Source organism: Centroberyx affinis, unplaced genomic scaffold (assembly GCF_046629955.1).
Source record: "Centroberyx affinis isolate AG114_WGS23_722 - 3 ecotype Tasmania unplaced genomic scaffold, CSIRO-AGI_Caff_v1 ptg000822l_1, whole genome shotgun sequence".
Classification (NCBI taxonomy): Eukaryota; Metazoa; Chordata; class Actinopteri; order Beryciformes; family Berycidae; genus Centroberyx; species Centroberyx affinis.
Window position 1 is genome coordinate 53,015 of NW_027279423.1, and position 12,704 is coordinate 65,718.

A 12,704-nucleotide genomic window follows, 5' to 3' on the forward strand; every position below is an offset into this window, starting at 1 on the left:
GTGCTTGGGGCACACTTTGTACTTCTTCTGTTTTTATTATTTTATTCCTGCTAGTTCACCTTACCTGACCTTACCTTTCCTTACCTTATCTAATATCCACCCAGATTAAAGCTTGTGTAAATGTTAAAACATTAGTAGTGATAAATGAACAGCCTATATATGCTCAACACCCTGGCACACGTCCAGCATGATATATCATGAAGCGATATGGCAGGCCCAATACTGTGTGATCCTGTGTTTAATTATTTGGTAAGGAATACAACACGCCGACTAAGATAAAAATGAACATGATCTAAAGTCAACATGTAGCTCTATCGAGGGTTTCATATCTGACAAATGGGAGATTCTGTAAGTTATCTAAGACACACCTGCTGAGTCGACAAAATGTGGAATATTTCACTGCTGTTGTGAGATAATTCAACTCATTACAATTTTAGATACATGGTTATTGGTGTGTAGATTGAGGTTCATGACCCTAAGGCTTGAAACTTAAAAAAAAAAAAAAAAGATTATGTAAACACATTACATGGCTGTCAGTGAGAAAGTAAGCATTCTTTTCTTCCTGAGGAATGAAATTTGCAAATTTTGTTTTGTCTGACAGTGGCAATTTGCATCATGTGCACTGTTAAATCTGTAGAATAAAAGTTTATTCACATTTAATCATGATAATGTTAATCAGTATGCACTGTCTCTTTAAAATGACTTATGTAAATGGATAAATACAAATATAACAGAGGTGAAATACATGAAGTGTCTGTTTTTATCTATTTGTTGGTTTATTTGGATCCTTATTAGTGTTTAACATAACAGCAAATACTTTCCCAGTGTTCCACATCAGAAACAATCCAAAATTAAACTCAGAGTTACTTTAATCACTTTAATTGTCATGTACAGTAAATGTAGAGGAATTGGTGACACATGAGTGAAACCATATGAAACAAGGCATAAGAAACTACAAAACAAGACATCATGCTAAATAATGCTACATAAATGAAGACAGATATTAATCGCAATAAAAGAATATAGCCGCATGCAGTGATTGTATGGGTCCAAGAACAAAAGGGAACAGACACTCTTCTTCTCTATGATTCTCTGGTTACTGTGAGCCTTGAGTGGCTGATCTTCCTGCACAATTTGGGGAGAAATTTGGGGAAAATGTCAAGTCACTTGGTTTGTACAGTGTGATAAACGCACTTGTTTCAGCTCATTATCAGTAGCAGAGCATAACAGTATGAACACCAGCTTTCCTGCCTTGTTTTTGCAAGGCTACATGCTGCAAAACATTTCCCACCTGTGTCCCATGTACAATTATTAGGAAAAAAAAATGTCATCAATTCAGTATGTTCATTGCCAATATGATACGAATCACTGTCATTATCTCCACTGTCATCCTCATCACAAACATCATCATCATATCCAGTACAAATGTTGCACCTATTGTGTTTTGCAGAGTGAAAACAGCATCTTTCAGGCCCCGACTGAACTGTTCAATTTCTTAAAGCTGGTGTTAATACACCAGAAAAGCTTTACTATTTAAATGAAGTGGTACATTCACATACAGTATATTTGTGAGATACACTATACATTACCACAGTATATAAAGCATACTGACATAAAGCAGGCTTATGCCAATATAACCTACAAAAAACAAAAGTAGAATCTGAATTATTTCTCTTTTAGAACAATATTCTTCTGACTTTTCAATCCTTGATAGCAGTTCACTTATATCAAAGGTCAGCCACAAAATTCCTGACTCAGATTGGATAAAAAATGAAAAACTCCACTGTTTGTCCAACATGTTTGTTGAAACTGGCCGACCTTCAAATCAAAGGGTAGATTGTAAGAAGTCGCCACACCAAAAGCCTATTTAACTTCTTCTGCTTCACTCCTATATAAGGAACCCTGAAGGTGATTTAGAAACACTTCGTCCAACCAAATATCCAGAATGAAGAGCCTGGTGTTTCTCCTGTTGGTGACTGTGGCGAGTGCCACACAGTATTCTCGCTGTGAGTGGGCCAGGGTGCTGCAGGCTTACGGGATGGATGGCTACTATGGCATCAGCCTGGCCAACTGTGAGTAACAGACTGTGAAGTGTGTGAAGTGTGTGTGTCTGCATGTGTGTTTGTGGGTGGAGGGGATTAAAGCTTAACAATTAATAAAAAAATAAAAAAAAATAAAAAAACATTGAAATCACAATATGAACTTCTGCAATTTCCCAATCGCAAAGGCTGCAATTCATTTCTTAAGAGAGAGACGATTTCTGAACACAGTGTTTTAGAGCTGCAGGTAATCTTCGGTCCATGAATCAATACAGTATTGGTGAAAACCTTTCAACATACTCAAACTCAGTAAATCCTGCACACTGACATCTGACATTTTTTTTAACAAAATCACTTTTCTTTTAACAATTTTACAAGCAAAACTTGAATCGCAGTTTAAATTGCAACTGCAATATTCTTTGAAATAATCACAATTACATTTTTTAGCAATATCTTTTAGCCCTAGAGAGGGGAAGTCAAATCACATACAGTCCATACTGTATCCGGACCTGGATGTGTTACTCATTTGTATGCACTGGATGTATTACTTATTTAAACAAGGTTTTGTTGCCTGTCTTTGACCCTTCAGACAGGAGACGTCTGACTTGGACGATGTCTCTCTGTCTGTCTGTTGTGACCTTGCTGTGTTTGCTCAGGGGTTTGCCTTACCCAGTGGGAATCGGACTTCAACACCGACGCGATCGACCACGACTCAGACGGCTCCACTGACTACGGCATCTTCCAGATCAACAGCCGTTGGTGGTGTGAAGACTACCGCACCCCCGGGAGCGAGAACGCCTGTGGCATCCAGTGCAGCGGTCAGTCACATGCACCAAATTTTTAGTGAGGTCCAAACTCTTTGCACCTGCAGGTCCTCCCCCACAAAAACTCTACCTATTTAAAACCAGTTTTGGCAGTTTTATAATAAATTTGCATAATTGCTGTCCATCTGAATCTGCAGAAATACCTTACACAGGGTTGTACTTGTCAGTCAAGCCAAATGATTTTAGCAAATTGACCACTGTGCATGATTGTTTGGCTGCCATTAAGGATTGGATGTCTCTCAATTTCTTCCAACTAAACTCAGAGAAAACAGAAATTCTGGTTATTGCTCCTGATCACTTTGCTACACATATTAATCAGTGTATTGGTTCTCTTGCAAATAACATAAAACCCTCTTCTAGAAATCTAGGTGTTATCTTTGACCCATACCTGAATTTTAACTTACATGCAAAAAAACTTGCTCAATTCTGCTTTCTCCAGCTCCATAACATAGCCAAAATTAAATCAGTCTTGTCGGCTAAGGATATGGAAACACTTATACATGCTTTTATTTCTTCACCTCTGGATTACTGCAATTCCTTTAAATTGCCACTAGTTTTATTTCCCTTTGTAAAGCACTTTGTAACTCTTGTTTAGAAAAGCTTGTTTAGAAAATAAATAAAGTGTTACTTACTTACTTATTGTCCTGCAACTCTGGAAATCCCAATATCCCAATATATTCCTCCCAATGTATAATGCGGGGAGGGATCATTTAAGTGTAAACCAATGGGAGATCAGTTAGGGAGAGAATGGCAGTTTGATTTGATGGGAGGGGTGGCGCTGTTCAAAAACCTGTGATGGTTTTATTGGTTATAGAAGATCAAAAAGAATTTGCACAAAAGCTAAAAAAAAAAAAAAAAAACAAAGCCAGCTGATGCACAAGATTTTCTGTTCTCCAGGAAGTAAAAGTAGCCTAATGATGTTTTGATATAAATACAAGAAAATATATTTTGTTTGGCATAAATTGTCAAATAGTGATATGGTATGATAGAATGAGCTAAAAAAAAAAAAGGCATTTTTTTCATTTCAGTGTGACTTTAACTGGTCATTTGCAATTAGCTGCCATAAGCAGACTGACCTTTTAGCAATAAAACTGTGAAAATAGCGAAAGTAGTTCCTGCTAGTTCAAATCTCTACCCTAGATTTCATATTTCCTTCTTATTTAGGCTAAATTTTATCAATCTATACAAACTGCCAGACTTAGCCGCATGCACAACTTCCTTTAAAATACAGATTTCCTCTTTTTCTCACAGAACTTCTGACCGATGATGTCGGCATAGCTATCAACTGTGCCAAACGTGTGGTTCGGGACCCCAACGGCATCGGAGCATGGTAGGGACTACACATAACAAACAAATAAGGCTTCAGACACTTTAACTAGACTGTTAATGCTTGTGTTAGGTTATGTACCTTTCCATATTATGAAAGAAGCCTCAGTAATGTATTTATGCTGGTTGCAGGGTGGCTTGGCGCAGTCACTGTCAGTACCAAGACCTCAGCTCCTATGTGGAAGGATGTGGCCTGTAAGACCTGGAACCAGGATAAACCAACACACACACACTCTGTGGCTGCCATAATAAAGTTATCTATCCTTTTATGCTTGATGTCTAATAGAATTATAATAACATGTAGAGTTACTGAGGATATATGATTCTTTTGAAATCAAGTTTACTCAAATCTTTACTCAGTGTCAGATTGTCATTCAATGAATGGTAGCTTACATCCTTCACACATCCAACTGTGTATATTGTGTCAACTTTACTTAGAAGTTATGAGCAATAAATAGTAATGGAGTAATTTGAATCACGCATTCAAGCAGCAGACCCTCATCAAGATTTGATTGCAACACAATCAGATACTTTCTGCTTTTAAGTAAGTAAAGGCAGTATCAATAGCAGTGCATATATCAACAAATAATAAAAGAATTTGACAGCAAAGATGTGTATTCTAAAATTATTTCATGGAGTAGCAGAAAACACACACTGAGAGACTTTTATGTACAAAGGCTAAATTGCAATGTACAGTAGTACAGTGCTGCACTCTACAGTGCTGCACTCTAACAGCTAATAAACTAACTGTCTAACTATTACTGTATTAGCTCTAATTGAGTTAATGTATCTCACAAACGTATGTGTATCTCACAAACTTATGTGAATCCTTATGCCTGTAGTGAAACTGAAAATGCCTTTATAAAATAATGTAAAAATAAACAAGTGGTGATGAATTATCTACCAATTCATACTACATGCACTGGTAAAGTCAAAATGAACAATGGTGTAATTAAATCTTGTGCAAATGAAACAAAATTAGCTATGATGAATTAACAACCTATATATACTCAAAGCAAAGCTACATTGATGCAATATTGCTGCAGATGCAGTAGGCCTACATTATTATACATATAATACTGCATGAACCCACATGAAATGTCCAATAGGTTTTTGCTAACTTTGCAGCACGTTGACTGTAATAAAAATGAGCCAAAGACAAAACGACCACGAATACACATCAGCAGCCAATCATAACTGCTTCATACAAACTTAGTGTTACAGTCTGTTCAAGTACTTGCTCTTGAGGCAGATATCAGCTCCACACTGTTTAAGATAAAGCTTTATCCATACAAACCCCATTGTTATTACTGTTCAGCCTGTAATTATCACCTGATTCTGTTTGCATAATCTATGGAACTGACTGCAACTCCACTTCTGTGTAGTCTGTCCTATTTATTATTTATTTATTATTACCTAGTGTTACTGAGTGCTCTATTGTATTTTGTATTTTTTGTATTTATTTAGTTGCACAGTGAAACAATCATTCTACAAGACAAAATACACGTAAAACACACATGAAGAAATCAAAAGAAACCCTTGAGGCTTGTGAGGGGATCTCACCTAAACAAGACAGTGAAAAAGAGGAAATAATAAAGCAATTTGCATCAATAATATAAACAAAGACATAATATGTAAAATAAAATAATACAATGAAATAAATAAACTAAACAATATTGGTGTATTGACTATATAATAACTCAAATCAATTGTCTGTGGATGCTGCTATCACCTGAACTTCGATTGCCAAGATGGGAGACTAATTAAAGTCTCTTCTACTGTAATTTTGTTTAATTTTTTTAATGATATGTAGAAAACCTATATAACTTGAAACTTATAAAAATGATTATATAACACGTTATGTAAACACATTACATTGTGTCAGTGAGAGAAAGTAAATATTATTTTCTCCTGAAAAATTTAATTTGTAAATTTCATTTCGTCTGACAGTGGCAATTTGCATTATGTGCACTGTTAAATCAGTAAAACAGTAATGTTTTTACATTTATACATGATTTTTATGTTAATTGTTGTGCACTATCGCTTTAAAGTGAGTTATGTAAATATTTGTTGGTCTATTTGTTCGTTTATAGTGGTTAACATAACAGCAAATACTTTCCCAGGGTTCCACATCAGAAACAATCCAAAACTAACCCTCCCTCAGAATTACTTTAATCAGAATCATTGTAATTGTCATGAACAAGTAAATGTAGAGGAATTGGTGACACATGAATGAAACCATATGAAAAAAGGCATAATAAACTACACAACAAGACGTTGCCTGGAAGCATACTGCAAAACCCAGATTGCCCAATTATTAGGGAATAAATCATGTCATCAATTCATTATGATCCTTGCCAATATGATACCAATCAACATCAGTATCTCCACTGTCATCCTCATCACAAACATCATCATCATGGCCAGTACAAATGTTGCACCTACTGTATGTTGCATGGTGAAAACAACATCTTTGTGGGCATCCTGGTCCTTTGTCGCATGTCATCCCCCTCTCTCTCCCAGTCTTTCCTGTCTGTCTTGACTATAAAACTATGTAATGAAGGTGAAAATCCCCCAAATAATATTTATAAAATGTATTATTATTATTATTATTATTTATAAAATAATAGAGATAGACAGGAAAGAATGGGAGAGAGAGAGAGCTGACATGCGACAAAGATCTTAAAGCTTTTTCCTTATTATAGGAGCATTAACACACCAGAAAACTTTACTGTTTAAACAAAGTGGTACATTCACATAAGTTTGTAAAATACATTAACTCAATTAGAGCAAAACAATACAACTTGTATTCCGCCGAGACACAAAATAGGATAAATGTGACAAGAACAGAACTTAATTCTTTATTGAGGTACAGCGCTGAAGTCCTTGTGCATAAAACTAGAACGTATTATTTCAGTGGAGCTAAATCAAAGCCATCTCCTTGCGCTTATACTGAGGAATAATGAAAAATATACTCAAATATCATGACCATTAATACACCTCTAGGTTTGCTGAGCAATCCACAGGACTATTAGTGCAGAATTTAGATCATTTTATTCTACCCTTTATATATCAGTCATTTCTTTCGACATTAATTTATGCAAAAAGAACTTGATCTGCCACGTCCTCTGCTGAAGAGGCTAAGACTCTTTGTGCCCCTATATCATTAAAGGAATTGAAGGAGGCTCTGATCAAGATGAAAAAGGGCAAATCTCTTGGATGGGATGGGATTCCTCCTGAGCTTTACCACACATTTTGGGATGAATTGGGCCAATCACTGTTAGACATGATCGTATTCTCAATTGAAAGGGGTTCCTTCAATAAAAACACAAATTCCTCTATTATCACACTGTTACATAAGCCAAATAAAGACCTGACACAATGCGGGAGCTATAGACCTCTATCACTCTTAAAGTCTGAAGTTAAACTATGCCAAAGTTCTCGCTACCTGCCTGGAGGGCTATATGACAAAACTTATTCATAATGATCAGACGGTCTTTATTAAAACTTGTCTGGCGTCTGATAATATTCATTGTCTACTCCATGTCATTCATGCTGCTAAAGAGATCAGCTCCCCTTGTGCTGTTTTATCCCTAGATGCTGAAAAAGAATTTGATAGATTAGAATGGGACTATCTCTGACAGCAATGGATCAATTTTAGGCAGGAGTTTAGGCACGGATTTTATCAACATGACTAAAGTTTTAAATGCTAATCCCTGCAGTGGTTATTACTGGTAACAATTGCTCCTCACAATTCCCGGTTTTACGTGGGACACGTCAGGGATGCCCCCTTTCTCCTCTACTGTTTGCCCTTTCTCTCTAGCCTCTAGCACAGAAAATCCGAAAAACATTCGTTATCCATCCCATCACTTTTAGTAACACTTTACACCAAATATCTCTTTATGCTGATGATATTGTACTATATGTTGGTCACGCAGCCTCTTCAGTTCCTCATTTGCTTCCCACATTCGATCGTTTTAGCTCTTTTTCTGGTTACAAAATTAATTGCAGGGTTCATACAGTTTTTCACCAATGATTTTCAATGACTTTTCAATGACTCCACAACATTTAACTTAATTTCCATGACCAAAAGAAATTACTTTATCTCAGCAGTACCACTGAAAATTTAGTGTAGTAATAACGAATAAGTGCATTGGGGTATGAATGCCAGTGTTAACTACTGATTCCACAGCTCACAGTACACTTTCTCTCACCGCAGGCAAATCTTGCTGCAATCTGGCTGTCTGGGAACATCGTTGGGAAAAGACGGCTTGTATCCTCGGATGACATGAACGAGTAGTGCGAATTCAAATTTTGAATGCCCATAGTAGCAACAGTGAGGACTTTGTTTTTGGTTGAAACGTCTACACTTGTCTGTTTCTTTGCGGTGGAAACTGCAGTAACATCGCTGGATGTCTTTGCAGCACCAGCACTTACGTTCATAAAGTCACTGATAAGAATTGTGCTGCCTGCAACAGCGGCTGCGGTCTGTTGCTTTTTCCCCTTCACGTGGCTAGTAAGCGTGGCCTCTCCCATATTCGAAATATCAAAGGTTTTACAGCACAGCTTGCATGTAGCACATCTTGGGTCAGTGTCTTTTGCCAGCCATACTTGGTACTTTTACTTAAAAAGCCATCTGTTGTTGAAGCTGCACTTGCCTGGCATATTGTCGGCAAAGTAAGTTCGCTAACTGCTACATTAGCAGAAAGCAACTGTAGTGGGCGGCCATTTAAATAGACCGCCTTGTTATGAGTATGGATTATGATTGGTGTGTGTGGCGATCAGCTGGTAGATTACTGGCAACCTGTGACTTCTTTGTCCTGCCTGAACTAACGCGATGCTTCATTTCAGTCAGGACACTTTAGTCACAAGATAAAACCATTAATTGCAACTAATGGTAATACAGTTATGTTTGGCGGTTATGGCTCTGCTCTATCAGCTCCCTGCTTACCCAGCAAGCGTGCTGAAGGTATAGCAGGGAGGCCATGCAAATCTCCCAGAACCATATACCAAACATAACTGCTGCAGCCAATTCTTAGTAAGTTACCAACTGATCAGTAATAGAAAGATTAATGTGTAGCAACAAGCTTGTGGCAGATCGCAAGCAGTGCCCTGAGACAAGCCTACATGAAAGGATGCAAGCATGCATCCTGTAAGAGCTCATTCTACAATTACATGAACCTATGGTTAATCCAGTGCAATTTCCCTTGAATATAGCTATAGAATCATAAGGCGAAATATGCAAACTGCAGAGTCTAGAAACAAGGGAAATATAACAGAGTCAGTATACGTGAACCCAGTCAACCAACTTATGCAGCATCTCTTATGTCATATACAATATATTAACAACAGCAATATGTATCAATTAGGCTATATGCACTCATGGCTTTTGAGCTGAGATACTATCAAGATTCCAGATGAATATAAGGAAGAGATTGTTTGTGGAGTGCAATAAATCCCCCAAAACAAAATGCTTCTCACTATAATGAGCTGCATTTAATTATTTCTGACCCATGCAAAGCAACAAGCAATTGTAGTTACAAGCTTACAAGCCCTGTTAACCAGCAGCATGTCAGCATTGCACAGCACTACTGAATTGAAATTGGAGCTCAGCCAGCCACCCATAATGATGCATCCTTGCACCAAGATAAGAGCAAATATTCAATGCAAATACTCAGCTTAGGTGAAGTGGAGCAATGGAAACTACATCTCCTGGCATAGTTATCAGCAATGTGGCGTCATTGCTTGTGATGAAATCCCTGGGTCCATGCCGGAGTCTAATGGCCAGCCGCTGGCTGGAAAAGACTTTTCAAGGCTTGAAGCGGACATTATGTGGCCGTCGGCTCGAAGTAATCTGAGTTCAGACTTTCGCTCTTTTGTGGAAGTCGCAGCAGTGTCGGTGGCGTGATGAGCCTCACAAACGTCATTCTTTCCTTGACAATGCCTTGAAGCTTTATTAGTGGACTATATTTTGCGAGATGGGAGCTCCGACAGCAGGCTTGGAGGCCAATGGTACTGCCTCCAGAGATTCTTCATCTGACAAAAAGTGAGACATCTTGAGCCCAAGAAATCAGCACAACCAACAGCAACTTGTAGCAGGTACTGGTCATGAGCAGCATGACCAGTAACAGCACCAGTAGCATAAAGCTTTACCGAGCAGCAGATTGTGTGCAGCAGTTGTGAAGTAAGAATCAGTATAGGAGGAGGCCATTTAAATAGGCCGCCTTGTTATGAGAATGGATTATGATTGGTGTGCGTGGCGATCAGCATCTAGCAAAGTGTGACTACCGTGTCGTGTAGATATATAAAGCATAATCACACAGTAAGGCAGATTGATGCCAATATAACCCATGAAAAACAAAAGCAAAATCTGAATTCTTTATTTTTTAGAATAGTATTCTTCCAACTTTTCAATCCTTCAAAGCAGTTCACTTACATATAAGAATTATAACACTGCCATTCGTTTTGTTCAAAGGTCAACCACAAAAATTCTGACTCATGTCGGGTAAAAAATGAAAAACTCCACTGTTTCAACATGTTTGTTGAAACTGGCCGACCTTCAAAGCAAAGGGTAGATTGTAAGAAGTCGCCACACCCAAAGCCTATTTAACTTCTTCTGGTTCACTCCTATATAAAGAACACAGAGGGCGATTTGGAGACACTTTGTCCAACCAAATATCCAGAATGAAGAGGCTGGTGTTTCTACTGTTGGCCGCTGTGGCGAGTGCCAGAGTTTATGATCACTGTGAGTGGGCCAGGGTGCTGAAGGCTCACGGGATGGATGGCTACTATGGCCACAGCCTGGCCAACTGTGAGTAACAGACTGTGAAGTGTGTGTGTCTGCATGTGTGTTTGTGGGTAGAGGGGATTAGAGCTGAACAATTAATATAAAAAAATCAAAATTTCCAAAATTACAATTTCCAAAACGTAGAGGCTGCAATTAATTTCTTATGAGAGAGTTTGGTCCAAAATGGATTTCTGAACAAGGTGTTTTAGAGCTGCAGGTAATCTTTGGTCCAGTACAATATTGGTGAAAACCTTTCATCATACTCAAACTCAGTAAATCCTGCACACTGACATCTGACTTTTTTTTTTAACAAAATCACTTTTCTAGTGATTTTATTCTAAATTTCGAAAAGTTCAAAACTTCTAAAAAGCATTTCTAAAAAAGTTCTGTCAAATAATCGCAATTCGATTTTTGACAATATATTTCATGTATTACTCATTTGCATGCTTTATTTTCAGAATGAGATGAGGTGTAACAAGGTTTTGCTGCCTGTCTTTGACCCTTCAGACAGGAGACCTCTGACTTGGATGATGTCTCTCTCTCTGTCTGTCTGTTGTGACCTTACTGTGTTTGCTCAGGGGTTTGCCTTTCCAAGTGGGAGTCGGACTACAACACCGAAGCAATCCACCACAACTCAGACGGCTCTACTGACTACGGCATCTTCCAGATCAACAGCCGCTACTGGTGTGAAGACTACCGCACCCCCGGAGGCAAGAACGTCTGTGGCATCCTGTGCAGCGGTCAGTCACATGCACCAAGCTTTTAGTGAGGTCCAAACTCTTAAAATCGCAGGTCCTCCCCCCAAAAAATCTACCCATTTAAAACCAGTTTTGTAATTTTATTGTAGATTTGCAAAACTGCAAAAATGCTTTATTGTCCTGCAACTGTGGAGATCCAGACATATATATATGTATCCCAATATATTCCTCCCAATATATAATGCAGTGAGGGATCATTCAAAAGTGTAAACCAATGGGAGGTCAGTTAGGAAGAGAAACGCAGTTTGATTTGATGGGAGGGACAGAGGGGCGGGATTGTGAATATGTGATGGTTTTATTGGTTGGAATTTTTATCTACACCTCCTGGTACAACATGAGGTCAGAATTAAAGATACACTGTTTGTGATTTGATATAAAAATACAAGAACATACTTTTATACAATACTTTTGCCATTTTTTGGGGATAAATTGTCACTTTAAGTGTTTATATGCAATTGGCTGCCATAAGCAGGCTGACCTTTTAGTAATATACACTTGTTAGTAGTTTTTATTATGTCCTCTAGATTCATAAATTTAAAAAAAATCCTCCTTCACTTTCTATGACAACAGCAAAAGTACCATATTTTCATATTTCAAGGTTTTATATTTCCTTTACATTTCCTCTAAATTTGATCAATCCGCACAACACTGCTAGCCTTAGCTGCATTCCTTTAAAATACAGGTTTCCTATTTTTCTCACAGAACTTCTGACTGGTGATGTCAGCATAGCTATTCGCTGTGCCAAACGTGTGGTTCAGGACCCCAACGGCATCGGAGCATGGTAAAGACTATATATAACATACAAATAAGGTTTCAGATGCTTTAACTAGACTGTTATGCTTTTGTCATGTGACTTTACATATTGTGAAATTAGCCTCAGTAATGTATTTATGCTGGTTGCAGGGTGGCTTGGCGTAATCACTGTCAGTACCAAGACCTCAGCTCCTATGTAGCAGGATGTGGCGTCTAA

The 12,704-nt window shown here is 37.9% G+C and overlaps 2 protein-coding genes across 2 annotated transcripts; both read left to right on the top strand.

Moving 5' to 3' along the window:
• The first annotated feature begins 1,942 nt into the window (after positions 1-1,942).
• Positions 1,943-4,388, top strand: LOC139645090 (lysozyme C-like). The gene is made up of 4 exons (XM_071520695.1): positions 1,943-2,072; positions 2,696-2,857; positions 4,115-4,193; positions 4,322-4,388. Exons 1-4 carry the CDS (start codon positions 1,946-1,948, stop codon positions 4,386-4,388), a joined length of 435 nt encoding a protein of 144 aa, XP_071376796.1. The 5' UTR covers positions 1,943-1,945.
• Positions 4,389-10,873: 6,485 nt separating this feature from the next.
• Positions 10,874-12,704, top strand: LOC139645082 (lysozyme C II-like). Its single transcript, XM_071520687.1, has 4 exons — positions 10,874-11,000; positions 11,555-11,716; positions 12,437-12,515; positions 12,638-12,704. Exons 1-4 carry the CDS (start codon positions 10,874-10,876, stop codon positions 12,702-12,704), a joined length of 435 nt encoding a protein of 144 aa, XP_071376788.1.